Below are 24,258 nucleotides of genomic sequence, written 5' to 3'. Positions count from 1 at the left end.
TCACGTTTAGTCCAGGACAGACCTCCTCTCGGGCATGGCTGGTAAAGGAGCTCTGATGTTGTTGGTATTCACTGTCTCCTTCTGTCCCCTGGCTCCTGTCCTCAGGGAGGCTCGTTTCCTCCTTGTGGTTGTGAGGTACCAGTAGCTACTCCGGGCCACACCCTGGCTCATTCTTGCCTAGTAGGAAAGTCTGAGGGGGTGTCCCTAGCAAAAGAGTTTTTGTGTCTCTTTGGCTCTTATTGAGTCACTTGGCAAGTCAGTTAAGAATGCTTTTGGCTACAAGAAATAGAAAACTCAACTAGCAGTAGTTAAGCAAAGAGGAATTATTTTTCTCACATAACAAGAAATCTGGTGGTAGGTGGCAGCCCAGTGTGGTTGAGTAGCTCAGTAGTGTCAGGCCCAGTACCCCTGCGGTTCTTTTGGCCTTTATCCCGTGGGCATGAGATGGCTGCTGCAGCTCCTGGCATCATACTCACGTTTAAAGCAGGAAGAAGAGGGGAAAGAAGTGGTACTTGTCTGTTGTGTGTGTGTTTTTTTTTTTAAACTGAAGAGCAAAAGATCCCCCATCACGTATTACCTTGTATCTCATTGGTCAGTACTAGGTCACTTTGCCATCCCTGCTGTCATCAGGCTAGATGAAAAGAAAACAGAATTGTCATGACTATCTTTAACCTATCGTGATCCATCACTGGATGCTGGGTCCATTGTCACCCTAGACAGAGTTGAGATTTGTTAGAAGGAGGGATAGGGGGTGAGTAATGTGTCAGCATCCCACAGTGCCGCCAGTCCTGCCCACTTCCGAACCCATCACAAGGCCAGTGGTGCCAGCCACTCCTTTGGGAACCCCTGGGCTGCGAACCAGGGAGAGAGAGGTCCCAGGTGGAAAGGACCAAGGATGCTAAGAGACGAAACAATGACAACTGGTCACCACGTCTCTGAATTGGTGGCTATTCCCTGATTGACTAGACATGGTTCCTAATTGTGATTTTTTTTTTTTTTTTTAAACATCTTTATTGAAGTATAATTGCTTTACAATGGTGTGCTAGCTTCTGCTTTACAACAAAGTGAATCAGTTACACATATACATATGTTGCCATATCTCTTCCCTCTTGCATCTCCCTCCCTCCCACCCTCCCTATCCCACCCCTCTAGGTGGTCACAAAGCACCGAGCTGATCTCCCTGTGCTATGCGGCTGTTTCCCACTAGTTATCTATTTTACATTTGGTAGTGTATATATGTCCATGACACTCTCTCACCCTGTCACATCTCACCCCTCCCCCTCCCCATATCCTCAAGTCCATTCTCTAGTAGGTCTGTGTCTTTATTCCCATCTTGCCACTAGGTTCTTCATGACCTCTTTTTTTTTTTTTTCCCTTAGATTCCATATATATGTGTTAGCATACTGTATTTGTTTTTCTCTTTCTGACTTACTTCACTCTGTATGACAGACTCTAACTCCATCCACCTCATTACAAACACCTCCATTTCATTTCTTTTTATGGCTGAGTAATATTCCATTGTATATATGTGCCACATCTTCTTTATCCATTCATCCGATGATGGACACCTAGGTTGCTTCCATGTCCTGGCTATTGTAAACAGAGCTGCAATGAATATTTTGGTACATGACTCTTTCTGAATTATGGTTTTCTCAGGGTATATGCCCAGTAGTGGAATTGCTGGGTCATATGGTAGTTCTATTTTTAGTTTTTTAAGGAACCTCCATACTGTTCTCCATAGTGGCTGTATCAATTTACATTCCCACCAACAGTGCAAGAGTGTTCCCTTTTCTCCACACCCTCTCCAGCATTTATTGTTTCTAGATTTTTTGATGATGGCCATTCTGACCGGTGTGAGATGATACCTCATTGTAGTTTTGATTTGCATTTCTCTAATGATTAATGATGTTGAGCATTCTTTCATGTGTCTGTTGGCAATCTGTATCTCTTCTTTGGAGAAATGTCTATTTAGGTCTTCTGCCCATTTTTGGATTGGGTTGTTTGTTTTTTTGTTATTGAGCTGCATGAGCTGCTTGTAAATCTTGGAGATTAATCCTTTGTCCGTTGCTTCATTTGCAAATATTTTCTCCCATTCTGAGGGTTGTCTTTTGGTCTTGTTTATGGTTTCCTTTGCTGTGCAAAAGCTTTTAAGTTTCATTAGGTCCCATTTGTTTATTTGTGTTTTTATTTCCATTTCTCTAGGACCTGGGTCAAAAAGGATCTTGCTGTGACTTATGTCATACAGTGTTCTGCCTATGTTTTCCTCTAAGAGTTTGATAGTGTCTGGCCTTACACTTAGGTCTTTAATCCATTTTGAGTTTATTTTTGTGTATGGTGTTAGGGAGTGTTCTAATTTCATACTTTTACATGTACCTGTCCAATTTTCCCAGCACCACTTATTGAAGAGGCTGTCTTTTCTCCACTGTATATGCTTGCCTCCTTTATCAAAGATAAGGTGACCATATGTGCGTGGGCTTATCTCTGGGCTTTCTATCCTGTTCCATTGATCTATATTTCTGTTTTCGTGCCAGTACCAAACTGTCTTGATTACTGTAGCTTTGTAATATAGTCTGAAGTCAGGGAGCCTGATTCCTCCAGCTCCATTTTTCGTTCTCAAGATTGCTTTGGCTATTCGGGGTCTTTTGTGTTTCCATACAAATTGTGAAATTTTTTGTTCTAGTTCTGTGAAAAATGCCAGTGGTAGTTTGATAGGGATTGCATTGAATCTGTAGATTGCTTTGGGTAGCAGAGTCATTTTCACAATGTTGATTCTTCCAATCCAAGAACATGGTATATCTCTCCATCTATTTGTATCATCTTTAATTTCTTTCATCAGTGTCCTATAATTTTCTGCATACAGGTCTTTTGTCTCCTTAGGTAGGTTTATTCCTAGGTATTTTATTCTTTTTGTTGCAATGGTAAACGGGAGTGTTTTCTTAATTTCACTTTCAGATTTTTCATCATTAGTATACAGGAATGCAAGAGATTTCTGTGCATTAATTTTGTATCCTGCTACTTTACCAAATTCATTGATTAGCTCTAGTAGTTTTCTGGTAGCATCTTTTGGATTCTCTATGTATAGTATCATGTCATCTGCATACAGTGACAGCTTTACTTCTTCTTTTCCGATTTGGATTCCTTTTATTTCTTTTTCGTCTCTGATTGCTGTGGCTAACACTTCCAAAACTATGTTGAATAATAGTGGTGAGAGTGGGCAACCTTGTCTTGTTCCTGATCTTAGTGGAAATGGTTTCAGTTTTTCACCATTGAGGACAATGTTGGCTGTGGGTTTGTCATATACGGCCTTTATTATGTTGAGGAAAGTTCCCTCTATGCCTACTTTCTGCAGGACTTTTATCATAAATGGGTGTTGAATTTTGTCGAAAGCTTTCTCTGCATCTATTGAGATGATCATGTGGTTTTTCTCCTTCAATTTGTTAATATGATGTATCACGTTGATTGATTTGCGTATATTGAAGAATCCTTGCATTCCTGGAATAAACCCCACTTGATCATGGTGTATGATCCTTTTAATGTGCTGTTGGATTCTGTTTGCTAGTATTTTGTTGAGGATTTTTGCATCTATGTTCATCAGTGATATTGGCCTGTAGTTTTCTTTCTTTGTGACATCTTTGCCTGGTTTTGGTATCAGGGTGATGGTGGCCTCGTAGAATGAGTTGGGGAGTGTTCCTCCCTCTGCAATATTTTGGAAGAGTTTGAGAAGGATAGGTGTTAGCTCTTCTCTAAATGTTTGATAGAATTCGCCTGTGAAGCCATCTGGTCCTGGGCTTTTGTGTGTTGGAAGATTTTTAATCACAGTTTCAATTTCAGTGCTTGTGATTGGTCTGTTCATATTTTCTATTTCTTCCTGGTTCAGTCTCGGCAGGTTGTGCATTTCTAAGAATCTGTCCATTTCTTCCAGGTTGTCCATTTTATTAGCATAGAGTTGCTTGTAGTAATCTCTTATGATCGTTTGTATTTCTGCAGTGTCAGTGGTTACTTCTCCTTTTTCATTTCTAATTCTATTAATTTGAGTCTTCTCCTTTTTTCTCTTGATGAGTCTGGCTAATGGTTTATCAATTTTGTTTATCTTCTCAAAGAACCAGCTTTTAGTTTCATTGATTTTTGCTATTGTTTCCTTCATTTCTTTTTCATTTATTTCTGATCTGATCTTTATGATTTCTTTCCTTCTGCTAGCTTTGGGGTTTTTTTGTTCTTCTTTCTCTAATTGCTTTAGGTGCAAGGTTAGGTTGTTTATTCGAGATGTTTCCTGTTTCTTGATGTAGGCTTGTATTGCTATAAACTTCCCTCTTAGAACTGCTTTTGCTGCATCCCATAGGTTTTGGATCGTCGTGTCTCCATTGTCATTTGTTTCTAGGTATTTTTTGATTTCCCCTTTGATTTCTTCAGTGATCACTTCGTTATTAAGTAGTGTATTGTGTAGCCTCCATGTGTTTGTATTTTTTACAGATCTTTTCCTGTAATTGATATCTAGTCTCATAGCGTTGTGGTCGGAAAAGATACTTGATACGATTTCAATTTTTTTAAATTTACCAAGGCTTGATTTGTGACCCAAGATATGATCTATCCTGGAGAATGTTCCATGAGCACTTGAGAAAAATGTGTATTCTGTTGTTTTTGGGTGGAATGTCCTATAAATATCAATTAAGTCCATCTTGTTTAATGTATCATTTAAAGCTTGTGTTTCCTTATTTATTTTCATTTTGGATGATCTGTCCATTGGTGAAAGTGGGGTGTTAAAGTCCCCTACTATGATTGTGTTACTGTCGATTTCCCCTTTTATGGCTGTTAGTATTTGCCTTATGTATTGAGGTGCTCCTATGTTGGGTGCATAAATATTTACAATTGTTATACCTTCCTCTTGGATCGATCCCTTGATCATTATATAGTGTCCGTCTTTGTCTCTTGTAATTGTCTTTATTTTAAAGTCTATTTTGTCTGATATGAGAATTGCTACTCCAGCTTTCTTTTGATTTCCATTTGCATGGAATATCTTTTTCCATCCCCTCACTTTCAGTCTGTATGTGTCTCTAGGTCTGAAGTGGGTCTCTTGTAGACAGCATATATATGGGTCTTGTTTTTGTATCCATTCAGCCAGTCTGTGTCTTTTGGTGGGAGCATTTAATCCATTTACATTTAAGGTAATTATCGATATGTATGTTCCTATTCCCATTTTCTTAAATGTTTTGGGTTTGTTATTGTAGGTGTTTTCCTTCTCTTGTGTTTCTTGCCTAGAGAAGTTCCTTTAGCATTTGTTGTAAAGCTGGTTTGGTGGTGCTGAACTCTCTCAGCTTTTGCTTGTCTGTAAAGGTTTTAATTTCTCCATCAAATCTGAATGAGATCCTTGCTGGGTAGAGTAATCTTGGTTGTAGGTTTTTCTCCTTCATCACTTTAAGTATATCCTGCCACTCCCTTCTGGCTTGCAGCGTTTCTGCTGAAAGATCAGCTGTTAACCTTATGGGGATGCCCTTGTGTGTTATCTGTTGTTTTTCCCTTGCTGCTTTTAATATGTTTTCTTTATATTTAATTTTTGATAGTTTGATTAATATGTGTCTTGGTGTGTTTCTCCTTGGATTTATCCTGTATGGGACTCTCTGTGCTTCCAGGACTTGATTAACTATTTCCTTTCCCATATTAGGGAAGTTTTCAACTATAATCTCTTCAAATATTTTCTCAGTCCCTTTCTTTTTCTCTTCTTCTTCTGGGACCCCTATAATTCGAATGTTGGTGCATTTAATGTTGTCCCAGAGGTCTCTGAGACTGTCCTCAGTTCTTTTCATTCTTTTTTCTTTATTCTGGTCTGCAGTAGTTATTTCCACCATTTTATCTTCCAGGTCACTTATCCGTTCTTCTGCCTCAGTTATTCTGCTATTGATCCCATCTAGAGTATTTTTAATTTCATTTATTGTGCTTGTCATCGTTTCTTGGTTCCTCTTTAGTTCTTCTACGTCCTTGTTAAATGTTTCTTGCATTTTGTCTATTCTATTTCCAAGACTTTGGATCATCCTTACTATCATTATTCTGAATTCTTTTTCAGGTAGACTACCTATTTCCTCTTCATTTGTTAGGTCTGGTGTGTTTTGACCCTGCTCCTTCATCTGCTGTGTGTTTTTCTGTCTTCTCATTTTGCTTATCTTACTGTGTTTGGGGTCTCCTTTTCACAGGCTGCAGGTTCGTAGTTCCCGTTGTTTTTGGTATCTGTCCCCAGTGGCTAAGGTTGGTTCAGTGGGTTGTGTAGGTTTCCTGGTGGAGGGAACTAGTGCCTGTGTTCTGGTGGATGAGGCTGGATGTTGTCTTTCTGGTGGGTTCGTCCACGTCTGGTGGTGTGTTTTGGGGTGTCTGTGGCCTTATTATGATTTTAGGCAGCCTCTCTGTTAATGGATGGGGCTGTGTTCCTCTCTTGCTAGTTGTTTGGCATAGGGTGTCCAGCACTGTAGCTTGCTGGTCGTTGAGTGAAGCTGGGTCTTGATGTTGAGATGGAGATCTGTGAGAGATTTTCACCGTTTGGTATTACGTGGAGCTGGGAGGTCTCTTGTGGACCAGTGTCCTGAAGTTGGCTCTCCCACCTCAGAGGCACAGCCCTGATGCCTGGCTGGAGCACCAAGAGCCTTTCATCCACACGGCTCAGAATAAAAGGGAGAAAAAATGGAAAGAAAGAAAAAAAGAGGATAAAATAAAATAAAATAAAGCAATTATAATAAAAAATAAGAAAAAAAATTATTAAGAGTAAATTTATTAAGAAAAAAAAATTTTTTTTAATTTTTAAAAATAGATTTATTAATTTTTTATACTAAAAATAAGAAAAAAATTATTTAGAAAAAATTTATTAAGAAAAAAAATTTTTTAATTTTTTAAAATAAAAAATATGAAAAAACTTATTAAAAATTTTTTTTAAAATAGAAAATAAGGAAAAAATTATTAAGAAAACATTTATTAGGGAAAAAAAAAAAAAAAACAAACAAACAAAAAAAAAAACGGACGGACCTACCCCTAGGACTAACGGTGAGAGCAAAGCTATACAGACAAAATCTCACCCAGAAGCATACACATCTACACTCACAAAAAAAAGGAAAAGGGGAAAAGTTAATATATCCTGCTCCCAAAGTCCATCTCCTAAATTTGGGATGATTCGTTGTCTATTCAGGTATTCAACAGATGCAGGCACATCAAGTTGTTTGTGGAGCTTTAATCCGCTGCTTCTGAGGCTGCTGGGAGAGATTTCCCTTTCTCTTCTTTGTTCGTACAGCTCCTGGGGTTCAGCTTTGGATTTGGACCCGCCTCTGCATGTAGGTCCCCTGAGGGCGTCTGTTCCCCGCCCAGACAGAACGGGGTTAAAGGAGCAGCTGATTCGGGGGCTCTGGCTCAGTCAGGCCGGGGGGAGGGAGCGGTACGGAGGAGGCGGGGCGAGCCTGCGGCGGCAGAAGCCGGCGTGACGTTGCAGCAGCCTGAGGCGCGCCGTGCGCTCTCCCGGGGAAGTTGTCCCCGGATTACGGGAGCCTGGCCGTGGCGGGCTGCACAGGCTCCCGGGAGGGGCGGTGTGGAGAATGACCTGTGCTTGCCCACAGGCTGTTTGGTGGCGGCAGCAGCAGCCTTAGCGTCTCATGCCCGTCTCTGGGGTCCGCGCTGATAGCCGCGGCTCGCGCCCGTCTCTGGAGTTCGTTTAAGTGGCGCTCTGAATCCCCTCTCCTTGCACGCCGTGAAACAAAGAGGCAAGAAAAAGTCTCCTGCCTCTTCGGCAGCTGCAGACTTTTTCTCGTGCACCCTCCCGGCTAGTTGTGGTGCGCTAGACCCTTCAGGCTGTGTTCACGCAGCCAACCCCAGTCCTCTCCCTGGGATCCGACCGAAGCCCGCGCCTCAGCTCCCAGCCCCCGCCCGCCCCGGCGGGTGAGCAGACAAGCCTCTCGGGCTGGTGAGTGCTGCTCGGCGCCGAGCCTCTGTGCGGGAATCTCTCCGTTTTTCCCTCTGCGTCCCTGTTGCTGTGGGATCCGCGCTGATAGCCGCGGCTCGCGCCCGTCTCTGGAGCTCGTTTAGGCGGCGCTCTGAATCCCCTCTCCTTGCGCGCCGCGAAACAAAGAGGCAAGAAAAATTCTCTTGCCTCTTTGGCAGCTGCAGTCTTTTTCCCGGACTCCCTCCCGGCCAGCACCGAAGCCCGAGCCCCAGCTCCCAGGCCCCGCCCGCCCCGGCGGCTGAGCAGACAAGCCTCTCGGGCTGGTGAGTGCTGGTCGGCACCGCTCCTCTGTGCGGGAATCTCCGCTTTGCCCTCCGCACCAATGTGGCTGCGCTCTCCTCCGTGGCTCCGAAGCTTCCCCCCTCTGCTACCCGCAGTCTCTGCCCACGAAGGGGCTTCCTAGTGTGTGGAAACCTTTCCTCCTTCACAGCTCCCTCCCACTGGTGCAGGTCCCGTCCCTATTCTTTTGTCTCTGTTATTTCTTTTTTCTTTTGCCCTACCCAAGTACGTGGGGATTTTCTTGCCTTTTGGGAGGTCTGACGTCTTCTGCCAGCGTTCAGTGGGTGTTCTGTAGGAGCAGTTCCACGTGTAGATGTATTTCTACTGTATCTGTGGGGAGGAAGGTGATCTCCGCGTCTTACTCTTCCGCCATCTTGCCCCTCCCCCCCTAATTGTGATTTTTGATCTTAAGATAAAATCAGACCTGCACTGACATACGGAAATATGATTGGCCCCTTCCAGGACCAGTTTGCTTATGAGTTGTAAATGTACTGTGTGACACACTATATATGGTATGGTTTTAGCCTGTTGCCTACCATTTCTGGGAAGAAATTATTTTACGGTACCAGAATGTGATTGCTAGGACATCATCCCTCAAATAAACCACCTCATCATGTTCCCTGCCCTTCCCCCACCCCACACACACACAGGAATGTGGAAGTACTTGGTCCAAGGGCGGGAGGATTGGGCACCCCAGCAGTCTCATGTTCTGTTGAAGGAGGTACTGTGGCTTGGACCCCATTATATTGGGAAATAGAAAGGTCTCCTTGGCTCTTGGTAATTTGACCCTCCCTGCCCGGGGTTTGTTGTTTTTGTTGCTTGTTGTCTTTGTTGCTGTTTATGTGTTTAGTGACTTTCCTGAACTAACTCTGTACAGCTTATATTCTTTGTTGTGCGGGGCAACTGAAGTCTTTGCTTGGTTAGCTTAGTGGTCAGCTGAAGATTAGAGATTTCCTGAAATGCTTTGAACCAGTAAGTCTCCTGATCTTTGCCAAGGGGCTTTCTGTGTGTGGTGGAGCATGCCTTCACCATTCTGGCAGGCAGTTGACAGTTTTGCCTTAGCCTTCACCTCCTCCTTGCACAGAGCCTCAAGGTTAGCCAGAGGTGAGATTAAGGCCATCACTTGTCTGTCTTAGACATGTGCACAGCTCTGCACGTGCATGTGGCCTTCTAGATTACCAGCTTTTCCTCTTAAACTGTTGGTCAGTTTCTTGTTTGCTTCCACTGTTATCACTGCCTCAGGCAGCTATGATGTTAAACAGTTGCCACTGATTGTTTTTGACAAATACCTTGAGGAAAAGGCTGTTCTCACTGAGTCAGGTTGAATAAAGACAAGATAAGCCTTGCGAGTGGAAGTTTCCAGGGAGCTGCCAGACAGGTCAAATAGGGACAGTGCTCTGGGTATGGGACTTCTGAGGAACTCCCAGGGCAGTTTACTTCCTCCAGTGGCTGCTAGGCTGCTGGTTTTCACAGCTACTGTGAGTAGGAGGCTGTTGATTTGGGAGGCTGCCTTGGATCTGCGGAGAGGGAGTAGGAAATAGGGCAAATTTTTTTTTTTAACAAATTTATTTATTTATTTATTTATTTTTGGCTGCGTTGGATCTTCGTTGCTGTGCGCGGGCTTTCTCTGGTTGCGGCGAGCAGGAGCTATTCTTCATTGCAGTGTGCGGGCTTCTCATTGCGGTGGCTTCTCTTGTTGCAGAGCATGGGCTCTAGAGCACAGGCTCAGTAGTTGTGGCGCACGGGCTTAGTTGCTCTGCAGCATGTGGGATCTTCCAGGACCAGGGCTCGAACCCATGTCCCCTGCATTGGCAGGTGGATTTTTAACCACTGCGCCACCAGGGAAGTCCTGTTCTCTCTGGTTTTTTGTTTCTCTGTTTCTCATTTCCTGTCTTCTTTTGGATTTATTTGAACATTATTATTATTCTGTTTTAAGTTATAGTGTTTTTAACTGTTTCCTTTTTTATAGTCTTTTAGTTGTTACTCTAGAGATTACTATATTTGTACTACTTTCACAGTCTACTTGGAATCAGCATTTCACCACTTTAAGTAGAACGTAGAACTTTTCATCACATAGATTTCTTTACTCTGTATGTTATAGTTGTCGTAGGTATTACATCTCCATACATTGAAAACCCCTTCAGATAATGTTACTTTTTTTTTTAATTGACCTATAGTTGACTTACAATATTATTTCAGTTTCAGGTGTACAACATAATGACTTGATATTTTCATAGATTGTGCACTGTACAGTTATTATAATATTTTTGGCTATATTCCTGATGCTGTATGGTCTGGCCAAAAAGTTTGTTCGGGGTTTTCCGTAACACCTTACGGGGGGCACGAACGAACTTTTTGGCCAACCCAATACATTACATCCCTGTGACTTATTTACTATATAACTGGCAGTTTGTACCTCTTAATCCCCTTCACCTATTTTGCCCATTCCCCCATCCTCCTCCCCTCTGGCAACCACTAGTTTGTTCTCTGTCAGTGGAGTCTGTTTCTGGTTTGTTTTTAGATTCCACATATAAGTGAAAACATGCAATATTTGTCTTACTCTGTCTGACTTTTATTTCACTTAGCATAATACCCTCTAGGTTCATGCATGTTCTCCCAAATGGCAAGACTTCATTCTTTTTTATAGCTGAGTAATATTCGTGTGTGTGTGTACATCTTCTTTATCCATTCATCTGTCAGTGAACACTTAGGTTGTTTCCATATCTTGGCTATTGTAAATAATGCTGCAGTGAACATTGGGATGCACATATCTTTTTGAATTAGTGTTTTCATTTTCTTCAGATAAATACCCAGAAGTGGAATTGCTGGATCACATGGTAGTTCTGTTTTTATGATGTTACTGTTTTTGTTTTCAGTCATCAAATATATTTCAGAAATCTCAAGAGAATAGTCTTGAATAGTAACCAGATAGTTATCATTTCTGTTGCTTTTTCTTTGTTCCTGATGTTCCAGACTTCTATCTGGTGTTGTTTCCCGTATGTCTGAAGAACTTCCTTTAGTCATTCAGTTAGAACAGTTCTGCTGGCTATAAATTATCTTAGCTTTTCTTCATATGAGGCTATTTTTATTTCACCTTCATTCCTATAGGACATTCTCACTAGACATAGAATTCTGGGTTGGCAGTTTTTATTTCAGCACTTTTGAATGCTGTTCCATTTCCTCTGGCCTCCATGATTTCTGATTTCTAAAAAATATGTAGTTATTCAAATTGTTCTCCTATCATTGTTTTTCTCTGGCTGCTTTCAAGATCCTTAGATGTCAGGAATTTGATTATGATGTGTCTGCACATGGATTTCCTTGGGTTTATCCTGGAGTTGGGTTTGGAGTTCACTGAGCTAGTTGAATCTGTAAGCATGTATCTTTGCCAAATTGGGGATTTTTTTTCAATATTTTTTTGTCTCTGTTGTTCATATTGGATAAATCCTATTGATCTGACTTCGAGCTGTCTCTTCCCTGTGTCATCTCCATTCTGCTTATCGATTCTATCCAGTGAATTATGTTTTTCAGAAAAGTTTTTCAATTTCCATTCGATTCTTCTTTACACCTTCTATTTCTTTGCTGCAGTCTTCTATCTTTCCATTTGTTTCAAGAGTCTTCACTCTTACTTCCTGGAAAAATATTTAAATAGCTACTTTCAAGTATTTGGTAGTTCCAAATCTGGGTCATCTTGACATTGGCATTTGTTGATTGTCTTTCCCCATGCAAGTTGAGATTTCCCTGATTCTTCACATGCCGAGTAATTTTCTATGGATCCTGGACATTTTGAATATTATATCATGAGGCTCTGGTCTTGCTGATATTTGTTTCAGCAGACAGTCAACCTGGTTGTGTTTGGAACACAGGTTCTGACGAGCCTTCTGTAGATTGCGGTTCCAGTGTCAGTTTGGTTTTTAAAGCTTTTGCTCTGCTCTCAGATGTGTCCTGTGTGTGCCACCCAGTGGCCAGTCAGGGTTTAGTTCTTTGAGTTCAGTTCTCAAAGTGTTTGGCATGACGATTAGGGCCAGATCCATGCATGTGCTGTCAGGGCGGGCCCAGGAGTTTACAAACAACTTTATGATGTCTCTTCTAATCCCCTCTCCATGATCTCCCCTGTAGTTTCTGGTTTCTTGGGGCTCCCCTTTTCAGACCTCCAGCCAGAAAGTTGGAGCTTGGGACTTTTCTGGTGGTCCAGTGGCTAAGACTCCAAGCTCCCAATGCAGGGGGCCTGGGTTCAATCCCTCATCAGGAAACTGGATCCCACATGCCGCAACTAAAAAAGATCCCATATGGGGACTTTCCTGGTGGTCCAGTGGCTAAGACTCCAAGCTCCCAATGCAGGGGGCCCGGGTTTGATCCCTAGTCAGGAAACTAGATCCCACATGCCGCAACTAAAGGTCCCACATGCCACAACTAAGACCTGGCGCAGCCAAATAAATAAATAAATATTTAAAAAAGAAAAGAAAGTTGGGGCTTTAGTTACCTACTCTGCCACATACTTTGTACAGCTGCCCCTGCATCCAGGACTGAGTGGTGGGAGGACAGAGAAGAAAAGCAACAGAGTTTGCCCAGCCATCTTAGGACCACAGCTCCTCTGATCAGAGAGGAAGGTTCCCCTCCTTCAAAGTTTTTGCACATTCAAGCCCCTATTGCACCGCAGTCGCTGTGGCCATCCTGACACTGGCAGGATTGCCTGGGAGCTAGGGTGTGAGAGAATGGAGAGAAAAGAAGAAACACAAGAATTTCCCTTCCTCTGAGCATTAGGAGTCCGCTTTCTTACTCCTTGAATCAGAAGTAGAAGCTTTCTCTTGGAACTGTGTCTGTGCCCAGTTTCCACTTCTGCGTATTGGATCGCCCTGAGTCCAGGCTGGGGGATACTGGAGGGAAGAAAGAAAAAAACAGGAAACACAATATTGTTCCAGTGGTACTTTGTATTCTGGTCTTTTTCCCCAGTCTGTGTGCTTTTCAGAGTCCACGCATTCTGTCCAGGTTCTATAGCTGTGTTCAGTGGAGAAACGGGGTCAAAAGTGCTTGCTCTGTCTTACCTGGAACACACCCTCTTACTTGGTTTTTTGAATCCAATTACAGGACTTGATATTTAGCTCTTGTGCATTTCAGCTTGGTGTTATTGGCTCCGTTGATTCAGGTTTCCAAAATCCTTTTGAATTCTGATTCTCGAATTAAGCATGTTACCATGTCAGGGGCAGGTTTGATAAACATACCTCCTTTTGTCATTGGTAAAAATGCTGAGCCAGACTGGGCCAGGGCCAGAGCCCTCCAGCATCCACTAGCGAGCTCCATCTAGGCCGACATGGACCTGTTCACAAAACTCTGGGTGGAGTTATTCTCCAGCTAAGAATCAGCTAGACTCACTCTTCTTTCCTCTTACCCACAGAGGTGTCATTCTAAACTAAGATAATTTCAGGTCAGGGAGTAAGTACAGTAGGCATAGATTCTAGGCTCAGCTCTCACTCTGGCTCACCCTGACCTCAGCATCTCCCGTTTGAGCAGATGTTTTTTTTAAATTTTAGTCTGTAAAATGATAAGCTCTTTCTAGATCTAAAATTCCACAGCTTGATAACTTTGCCAAACGCCTTGCTGTAATGAAGATATAGCATATTTGGGCAGCAGGAGGGGCGGTTCCCTCACCAGTAAATCTAAGAACCTTTCAGAACAAGAAACAGGTTAGTTTGCTCTGAGTTTGTACTTAATGAACCTGTAGTGGGTCTTTGGAATCACTTAATAACTTTTTAGTAATCAGCTCTAGAATTGAAGGAGACAGGAGGCAACATCCCAGAGCTGAGGTTTCTTCTTTTTTTTTTCTTTTAATATTTATTTATTTATTTGGTTGCGCTGGGTCTTTTAGTTGCAGCAGGCAGGCTCCTTAGTTGCGGCATGCATGTGGGATCTAGTTCCCTGACCAGGGATCAAACCCAGGCCCCCTGCAACTGGGAGCACAGAGTCTTAACCACGGCGCCACCAGGGAAGTCCCCAGAGCTGAGGTTTCTTAAATCCCCCTTTTCTAGCCCCTTTTACACATTAGGTGCGTGTGATGGTGCAGTTTTCAGTCACTTTTCTTTAATTTGCCCAAGGCAAAGAAGAGTATATGAGATGGTAGATTTCATCCAGAACCTCTAACCTGTTTAAAACGGCCTTGTGCCCTCTCACTGGGTCTCCCCCATCCTGAGCTTCAGTGCTAGCAGAAAGATAGATGTTTGTGCCTATGTTGCATCATAGTAGCACAGTGTTTTTTCAAACTGAGGGATGTGATCCTTTACTCACTGGGTCATGAAATCAGCTTAGAGGTTACAGATGTTGGTTTTTTCATGGTTTTTTCAAACATGCGTAAAGTAGACTAGAAAATACCAGAATGCATCACACCCTGAATAACTGTTTTGTGAAATTTTCTTTCATTTTCTATGTGGGCTGTGGGCTGCAGTCAAACAGATTTGAAAATCATTGTTATGATACATGAGCCCTGCTCTTCTACTTGTGAAGTTAGCACCTGTACCTATTAAAAAAATGATTAGTAATAATACATGGTTGTATATGCTTTGCACCAAATGAGCTGGATGGAGAGTGCTGTAGGGATAACTTCCTAAAGATGGTTTGTGTGCCGTTGACCTCACCCTCTCAGTTTCCTTCCTTATTTTTCATTTTGTGAAAGGGAAAGTAGGTTTTCTAGGTGGTTGAAGTGAACAGAAACTTAATGTGATAATCAGTTGTGCCACAAGGTGGCTTCTGTGCGCTTCTGGGTTCTTGAGGGACTTGGAGATAAATTACTCGAGCTTTTTGGCTCTTCTCCTATAAAGTGGTAAGGAGCAGCTGGCTAGGAGTTCCGTTCTGTTGTTGGAGAGGAAATATCCCCACTTGTTGTCCGTGCTGGTCCAGCAGTTCAGTGAAGACACCCTGCAGTGTGGGACTTGTCTGAATGATACCACAGGATGGTGTTAAGCCAGTTTGGATTATTGTGACGCCTTGAACTCCCAAAACGATGTATTCTGATACCAGTGTTACTTATCCTGACACAGGCTCACCTACCAGAGAAACCCAGGGTGACCTTAAGGTGATTTGTTACTAAGTATGTCAAGGGCAGTTTCTTGACGGTGGCGGGGAGGAGAGAAATAGGTGAGGGAGATTGAGGTACAAACTTCCAGTTACAAAATAAATGAGTCACAGCTATGAAATGTGTAAGTGTGGGGAATATTGTCAGTAACTGTGTAATATCTTTGTATGGTGTCAGATGACAGCTAGATTTATCGTGGTGATCATTTTGAAATGTGTAGAAATATTGAATCACTGTGTTGTGTACCAGGAACTAATATAGTGTTGTAGGTCCATTATACTTCAAAAACAAGCAAACAAACACTCATAGGAAAAGAGATCAGATTTGTGGCTACAGAGGTGGGTGAATGGGAGGAAGGGGAATTAGATGAAGGTAGTCAAAAGGTACAAACTTCTGGTTCCAAGATAAGTACTGGAGATGTAATGTACAACATGATAAAGATAATTAATACTGCTGTACATCATGAATGAAAGTTGTTAAGAGACTTCTCATCAAAAGCAAGAATTTTTTTTCTGTCTCTTTAATGCTGTATCTGTATGAGAGGATGGATGTCCACTAAACCTGTTGTAATCATTTCAGAACTGGGGGTGGAGGGAAGCAGTTTCCCAGCCTCAGCACTGTTGACACTTTGGGCCAGATAATTCTTTGTTGTAAGGGACTATATATATCCTGTTCATTGTAGGATGTTGAAGGGCATCATGGCTTCTACCCACTAGATGCCAGCAGCACCTACCCTCCCCTCAGTCATTGACAATCAAAAATGTCTCCAGACATTGCCAAGTGTCTCCTCGTGGGGGAGGGGGGCAAAATTGTCCCCAGCTAATAAAATTCATATCTCAGCTGGTATCTGGTGTTTGGAAGGCACTCAGTTTATGTGGGTTTTTTTTTTTAATTAATTAATTAATTAATCATGGCTGCGCTGGGTCTTTGTTGCTGCACGCAGGATTTCTCTAGTTGCGGTGAGCGGGGGCTACTGTTCGTTGTGGTGCGCGGGCTTCTTGTTGCGGTGGCTTCTCTTGTTGAGCACGGGCTCTAGGCACGCGGGCTTCAGTAGTTGTGGCACGCAGGCTCAGTATTTGTGGCTCGCAGGCTCTAGCACAGGCTCAGTAGTTGTGGTGCACGCGCTCCGTTGCTCCGTGGCATGTGGGATCTTCCCAGACCAGGGCTCGAACCCGTGTCCCCTGCACTGGCAGGTGGATTCTTAACCACTGTGCTACCAGGGAAGCCCCTCAATTTATGTTTTGGATTGAACTATTTGTTTCAGTGCCAAAACTCTTATACATATTATGTTGGAAAACTATCCATAGCCTTTGTGTCTTTTGAGAATAAAGGTAATATATGATCATTTTAGGAATTTTTAGAATATGCAGAAAATAAAGTCAAAAATAAAAATTATCCATAATTCTTACTAAAAATAATCACTTTAACATTTTCATGATGTTTTTTATTTCAATTTTAATATTTATTATATAAACCTATTTATATAATTATCATATTTACAGTTGTCCTACTTTTTCATATAACACTGTATCACGAATATTTTCCCATGTCCTTGCAATTCCATAGTACAAAAGGATTTTTTTTCCCTAGCGTATTCATTCATCTGTTTTTTCTTTGTTTGTTTTTGCTTTGTTTGTTTTTTATTTTTTTGTCTGAGTCTCATTTGCGGCATGCGGGATCTTTCGTTGTGGTGTGGGCTCTTCATTGCGGCGCGAAGGCTTCTCTAGTTGTGGCGTGTAGGTTTTCTCTTCTCTAGTTGTAGCGCACAGGCTCCAGGATGCATGGGCTCTATAGTTGTGGCGCGCAGGCACCAGAGCACATGGGCTTTGTAGTTCATGGCACGCAGGCTCTCTAGTTGAGGTGCGCGAGCTCAATAGTTGTGGCGTGCGGGCTTAGCTGCCCCGCGGCATATAGGAACCTAGTTCCCCGACCAGGGATCGAACCCATGTCCCCTGCATTGGAAGGGCTTCTTTACCACTGGACCACCAGGGAAGTCCCCATTCATCTGGTTTTTTTTTTAAAAAGTTAACATCAGTTTCAATTACCCTCTGTGGCATTTTACCTAGTATTCCTATAGTCTAAATAAAATCTCAGATTCTTAGATTTTAAAATTTTATGTAAACAGTAACATAAGAGTAATGGAAAAAGCTCAAATATTATCATCCTCATAGATCACCTTTCTTTCTGTCCATTTTCTTTTAATCTCTCCATATGCACGTCATTTGTATGTAATGATAATTGTAGTGTATGAACAGTTTCCACTTTGCTTGTTTTTATTTAACATTATAAGCATTTCTGGTCCTTCATAATTTTTTCAGTGACTGATAATATCCAGCAATTGACGTGCCATGATACACCTAACACTTTCCCTTCTGTTAGACATTAGATTGATTCCAGTTTTTCTCTTTAGAAGATATTTTAGTGAATTTATGCACCTGTCTCCCTTCCCCCTTTCTGGGTCATTTTCTTGAGATAAATTTCCAGCAGTGGGAATTATTAGATCACAGAGTGTGAAAAGAGTTCTTGGCTCTTGAAATGTATTGCCAGTTTCTTTCCAAAGGAGTAGTACCAGTTTTTACTGCCATCAACAGTGTGCAATGGTGTACACTTTTACCATATCCTTGCCATATTCCTCCACATGGATAAGAATGTGATTTCTGAGGAAGTCAAGGTCTCATTGAGGATTTAGTAAAAAACCTTACAAAAATATAGATCCAGGGGACTTCCCTGGTGGTCCAGTGGGTAAGACTCCGTGCTCCCAGTGCAGGGGGCCCAGGTTCGATCCCTGGTCGGAGAACTAGATCCCACATGCATGCCGCAGCTAAGACGTCCGCATGCTGCAACGAAGAGCCCGCATGCTGCAACTAAGACCCAGCACAGCCAATCAGTCAATATCTATCTATATCTGCAGATGTGGCAGGACGATGGTAGCAGCCTCCACTCTCTTCCCATCCCACCCCCGACGCCGCCCACCTTGAACAGCCTCCAAAGCTCTTTTTAAAACAGAGGTTGGATTGTCATTCATTCTTCTGCTTGTATAATAACAATACTTAGCATTTATTGAACATTTATTGTGTAGCCCCAGTTCTAAGGTGCTTTGCAGGTATTAACTAACATAATCCTCACAGCGGCCTTGTGAGATAGGCAGTGATGTTATCCCCATTTTACAGTTGACCTTAGGGACCAAGTGGTCATGGCACCCGTAGAGCTAGCGGGAGTGAGTGACAGGCCGGGATTTGATCCCAGATAATGGGTCTCCACTGGCCTTGTGCTTACCCGCGGGGTGATCCTGCTTGAAACCTAGTCAGTAGCTCCTGCATTCCTGCCCTTTCTGGTCTCTCCGCCATTTTGCTCTGGCCGCTCCCTTCCGCGCGTCCTCTACCCTCGCCAAGCTGAGCATCTCTATTCTCCCGCCTCTGCTCGTGCTCAGGCCTCTGAGCTCTTTCTCGTTTTCATGCTACCCGACTCCCCATCTGCTTGGAAAACTTCTCCTCTTGCAGCGTCCTCTCTTTGTAAAGCCTGCCCTGACCTCCCTCCCCTCCCAGCCTCCACCGTGCGCCACAGGGTTTTGCACGTACTTGCTTGCAGAATCTGCTCTATCACGCAACGTGCTTCTCTCTTCAGTTGCAATCTCAGTTCCATGAGGGTAGACAGTGTCTTTTTTTTTTTTTAAATAAACTTTGTTTTAGAATGATTTTAGATTTACAGAAATATTACGAAGATAGTATAGTACAAAGAATTCCCATATACCCAGTTTCCTCTGTTGTTAACATTTTAAGTTAATGTGGTTCATTTGTCACAACTAATGAACCACTGTTGATACATGTAGTAGCTAAAGTCCATACTTTATATTTCCTTAATTTTTAACTAATGCCTTTTTCTTGTTCCAGAATCCCATGTAGGATATCACATTACATTTAGTCATCATGTAGCCTTAGGCTCTTGTTAGCTCTGACAGTTTCTCAGACTTTGTTTTGATGACCTTGAGAGCTTTCAGGGTCAGATGTTCTGTAGAATGTCCCTCAGTTGGGATTTGTCTGACGTTTTTCTCATGAGTTATTTATTTTTGGGAGGAAGACCACAGAGATAAAGTACCATTCTTAGGTCAGGGCTGGGTGCTTGTCAGGATGGCTTGTCACAGTTGATGTTGCCCTTGATCACCTGCTCAGGCAGTGCTCTTCAGGGTTCTCTGTGTAAAGTGACTCTCTTCTTCCCCTTCCCACGCTGTGCTCTTTGGAAAGAAATCACTATGCGTAGCCCATACTTAAGGAGTGGCGGGTTATACAGCCCCTCCATGAGGACGGAGTAGCTACATAAGCTATTTGAAATGGTTCTGCATGGATTTGTCTTCTCCCTCATTTCTTTATATCAATATGGACTCTGGGATATTTATTTTATACTTTAGGTTTAATCCAGTACTACTTTATTTTCTTGCCCAAACTCTTCCAGCTTTAGCCATTGGGAGCTCTTTCAGATGGCCCCTGTGTCCCTTTTACATACTTCCATTATTGGTGGAGTTTTGAGGGGTTTTGTTTTGTTTTTAACAGCACTTCCTTAGTTCCTGGTACTACAAGATAGTCCAGACTTGTCTTGTGTATTTCCTGTCCGTAACCTAGAATCAGCTATTTCTCTGAGTCCTGTTTCTTTTTATTGGAGAATGAAATGATTTTGTTGAATTACCAAATGACTTGAATGTGCAGCAGATTCCTAGGTTTCTCCTTTTTTAGAGAGATACTTCCAGGCCCCAACAACCTGTCTCCGACACACAGGAAACAATTGTGTTTACCATTAATTGAGGTACTACATTTTCAGGAGCTTTTCAGTCACAAGGAGTGCTCTGAGTCTCCTCTGTCAGTCAGCACTTCAGGCCTCCGGAACACCCCATTCCACAAACATCCAGGTTAATGAGTATTTTACTGGGGTTTTTTTTTCCACTATTACAAAAGTTTATTTAATGAAAATGTTCAGTAATAGAATGTACACGAGCCAGTTTTTATCATAGTAAAATGTGGAGGGGACATGTGGAAGCAGTTGATTTCTCTGGTGAACACAGCCATTGTTCATACTGGTTCCAGGGCTTCTAACATGATACAGTTTCCTCGTATTACCACCACTCCAGTATTGTTCTGTTGCCCACTAGTTGCCATCTCCACACATTCATCTATCACAAGATTCATAAAGGGATCAAAGCCCCACAATATTCCTTGGACATGTCTGCCACCATTTAATTTTAGTGATAACTTCTCCATAAATTTCTTCCACTCAGGAGGGTGAGCCTTGCTCGTGATGTCTACTCGGTGAGCTCAAAGATGCCTCCTGTTTTACTGTCTCTTTAAGATCAGAATGAAAGATCAAAGCCTATGCTCTTGTCCTGCTGTGTTCAGATCTCTATGGATATGGTTGGTGGTTCTTAAGAGAGGCTTGAGGCTGACCAAGTATGACTAAGTTATGGAACAAAACAGGTAATCAGCAGTTTCGGCCTTGGAGCCCAGGTTCTAGAGCAGAGCTCCCCCGCTGGTATATGGGGAATGGACTACACATGGCAGAGACCCTGATCCCCTTGCCTTCAGGGTGGAGACTGAGTGCCCATGGCCTTGGACCAGTTGCCCCACATGCCATAGAAATACTGTCCTTTTCCATGAGTGTCATGACATGAGCGCACTTAGGGAGTTCTGCCCTAGGAGTTCAGGGAGCTCAGAGCTATGTTTTTGATCCATCTATAGTTTTTCACTCAGTCTCTGCATAGCATTTCCTCCCTCCCTCCCTCCCTCCCTCCCTCCCTCCCTCCCTCCCTCCCTTCCCTCTCTCTCTTCCTTTCTTTCTCTTTTTTTTCTTTCTTCCCCTCTTTTTTTTTTTAGTTTTGGTAAAATACACATAACACAGAATTCACCATCTTAACCATTTTTAAGTGTACAGTTCAGTGGCACTAAATACATTCAAATTGTGCAACCATTATCATCATCATCATCTATTCCCATAACTCTTTTCATCTTGTAAAACAAAAACTATATCTTTTAAACAACAGCTCCCCATTTCCTGCTCCTCCCAGCACCGGCAACCACCCCTTCTACTTTGTCTCTGAATTTGGCTACTCTAAGTACCTCCTATAAGAGAGATCATACAGTATTTGTCATTCTGTGACTGGCCTGTTTCACTCAGCATAATGTTCTCAGGGTTCATCCATGTTGCAGCCTGTGTCAGAATTTTTTTCCTTTTTAAGGCTGAATCATTGCACTGTATGAATAGACCACATTTTCCTTATCCATTCAGTATGCTCACCTCATTCCTGTTTTCACCTCATTTTTCTTTTTTATTTTATATTGGAGTATAGCTGATTTATAATGTTGTTAGTTTCAGGTATACAGCAAAGTGATTCAGTTATACATATATCTATTCTTTTTCAGATTCTTTTCCCATATAGGTTATTACAGAGTATTGAGTAGAGTTCCCTGTGCTATATAGTAGGTCCTTGTTGGTTATCTATTTTATATATAGTAGTGTGTATATGTTAATCCCAACCTCCTAATTTATCCCTCCCCCCTTCCCTTTTGGTAACCGTAAGTTTGTTTTCGAAGTCTGTTTCTGTTTTGTAAATAAGTTCATTTGTATCATTTTTTTTTAGATTCCACGTATGTGATATCATATAGTATTTGTCTTTCTCTGTCTGACTTACTTCACTTAGTATGATAATCTCTAGGTCCATCCATGTTGCTGTAGATGGCATTATTTCATTCTTTTTTATGGCTGTCATGTCATTTTTCTTTTGCCTCTGTTTCCTTATGCATTTCTGCAGGCAAGGTACCAGAGGCTTGAAAGTCAGTCCAGGCTTGAATCCTAGGTCCTGGTTTTACTGATTATGAGACCTTGGTTAACAGATTACTTAACCTCTCTGAGCTTTATTCCTCATCTGTAAGATGGATATAGAGGAGTGTTACTTATCTCATAGACTGCTGTTTCGAGTTAAGACGGTACGTATATGCAAAGACAGTGAGCACAGTGCCTGGCACATAATAGGTGTTCAGCAAATCTTAGCTACTAAAGCGTGCTCATCATTTGTTCTTTCAGAATTTCTTGTTCTTTTTGGCATGAGGTTAATATGGAGGAAAATCCTAAATAATTAAATCATAGAGATGATGTCAACCCCTTGCCATGAGTGTTCTTCAGTGTCCGGTCCTAGGGTATTTAGGTGACTGTGCTGTGCCCTGGGCACCCCCAGGCCTTGAAGCTCTTCGGCCCTGTGACAACAGCAGTAGCAAAGCTCTGGTGCCTGTGGGCCCTGGGATGCTGGAGTGAGTTTCTGCATGTCTGCAGGAGGAGGCCCCCGGTGCCTGCAAGTGGCCTCCTGGCGTGGACGGGGAGCTGGAGGACTGGCGTGGGCTCTGCCTCGTCCCAGCTCTCGCCTGCCGCCCTGCTCCCAAGAAGAGGGGAGGAGTTGGGAACAAGCTGTCTTTGTGCTCTGCTCTCAGCCAGCTCAGCTGCACTGAGGGTACTGGCAGACCGCCAGGGTAGACACTGGGATTCAGAGCTGCACGTGGAGTGTCAGAGGCTTTCTGCGTCTGTGGGAAGAGCCGGGAAGCCGACATACTTGTAGGCAGAGCCCTCTGCTACAAGGTTTTTGAGACTCCTTTTGCAGACTGAGGTGAGAGCTGGAGACGTCAGCAGGAGTGTTGTCAGCCTAGCGCTAAATGTTAAAGGGCTGCTGTGGACGTCGCCCTGCCAAGGTGACAGACTTTAGGGGGGATCATACAAAAAGCAGTGAGGCCTGATTTATGGGGCGTCAGGATCTCATGTGTGCTGGACCTTTTCATGAGGATGAGGCCCGCCCTCCAGCAGTGGTAGGTCAGTTCTGTGACTGGCCCTTTATACCCGGGAGGGGCAGTGGGGACTGGTGGACATGAGGGCCTCTCGGGCTCCTCCCTGTACGGTCCAGGAACAGCTGGTTCCTGGCTTTTCCTCAGCAGTCCTTTCTTGGAGTACCCCTTGATTCGCTAATCAGGGGATACTCTAAGATTTGTATCTCTCTAATCCAAATGTCGTGTGATTACAGGATCCAGTCAGTCCCAGGAGCAGCCATCCAGTGGCTCTGAGGCGGCATCTGGAACAGAGGAGGAGGAGGACGAGCCCAGTTTCATCATGGGGCGATGACGATGTTGGCCACGGCAGCTGTCTGGAGCCTGGCCTGCTCTGTGACCGGGACCTCAGAAAATCCTCCACAGGCCTCAAGGGGAAGGGAGCAACCTCTGTTTCAGCTCATTTTCCCTCCCAAAGCCTCACTGGATAGAAGCAAGTAGGAGTCCACCCTAAGGGCTCACAGCCCCCCTGTTGGCAGGACTGGGCCTGTGGGAGAGAGGACCGTCTCCTGGACACTCGAGGGCACTGCCAGGCAGGGTTCGTTAATGTTCTCGCTGCAAGGGGGGAAATGTATGACCTTGTCCCCCTGGTGCCTGTTCTCACGTAATTGGACACTGATGAGTTTGGGGCTGGTTTCTGTGAAGCGAATGTTTATTTAGTAAAGAACAGAAAAACTTCAGGTTTTGTTCGGACCTGTGAATGTTAATTACAGAAACTGTAGAGAAGGCTGTGAAACGACATGAGAGGGATGGGGCCTCTTCCCAGACTCGTTGAAGGAAATGGCCTTGGCCGTGGAGCTAATTCTCACTGCAGGGCACGTGACCTCCATTTCCTTCAACGGAGAGTGCAGACTGCACCCCAGAACACGTGCTCCCTCCCAGCACACATGTGCAGAGGGAGATGTGGGACTTAACTGGGGCTGAGCCAGAAGAGAGGACCTTAACGTGTGAGAGGAGCTTTGGAAAAACAACCGGTGAGTAGAAAATAAGCAGGTAGAGAATTCAGCCTGGGCTGGACCAGAGGAGATAGCCTGGGGGATCCTAGCTGCACTGCAGGGGAAGCAGATGCATTGGCCAAAAGCTGCATTTTCATCCAG

At 43.3% G+C, this 24,258-nt stretch overlaps 2 protein-coding genes across 2 annotated transcripts in view; one reads left to right on the top strand and one right to left on the bottom strand.

Moving 5' to 3' along the window:
* Positions 1-23,841, top strand: part of PRKRIP1 (PRKR interacting protein 1) — a 30,639-nt gene extending 6,798 nt beyond the window's left edge. The window contains exon 6 of the mRNA XM_061208033.1: positions 23,359-23,841. Coding sequence (XP_061064016.1) covers positions 23,359-23,456 — 98 coding nt within the window. The 3' untranslated portion in view covers positions 23,457-23,841. The remainder of the gene's footprint in view (positions 1-23,358) is intronic.
* LOC133103411 (small nuclear ribonucleoprotein G-like) lies at positions 20,331-22,894 on the bottom strand. Its single transcript, XM_061208799.1, has 2 exons — positions 22,810-22,894; positions 20,331-20,601 (listed from the first exon to the last, which is right to left on the bottom strand). The coding sequence occupies exons 1-2, from the start codon at positions 22,892-22,894 to the stop codon at positions 20,372-20,374; spliced, it is 315 nt and encodes a 104-aa protein (XP_061064782.1). The 3' UTR covers positions 20,331-20,371.
* Positions 23,842-24,258: the final 417 nt, after the last annotated feature.

This window comes from Eubalaena glacialis, chromosome 13 (assembly GCF_028564815.1).
Source record: "Eubalaena glacialis isolate mEubGla1 chromosome 13, mEubGla1.1.hap2.+ XY, whole genome shotgun sequence".
Classification (NCBI taxonomy): Eukaryota; Metazoa; Chordata; class Mammalia; order Artiodactyla; family Balaenidae; genus Eubalaena; species Eubalaena glacialis.
The sequence above is the reverse complement of the archived record's forward strand: the minus strand, read 5'-3'. Positions and strand labels throughout refer to the sequence as shown.

Bases quoted from the DNA above. Each gene is read 5' to 3' on its own strand.
- LOC133103411 (XM_061208799.1), bottom strand. From the start codon at position 22,894: ATGTCGGCTTCCCGGCTCTTCCCACAGACGCAGAAAGCCTCTGACACT. The intron at 20,602-22,809 runs GTCTGCCAGTAC...CTCACCGAGTAG, and splicing joins TCCCAGTGTCTACCCTGGCG to ACATCACGAGCAAGGCTCAC.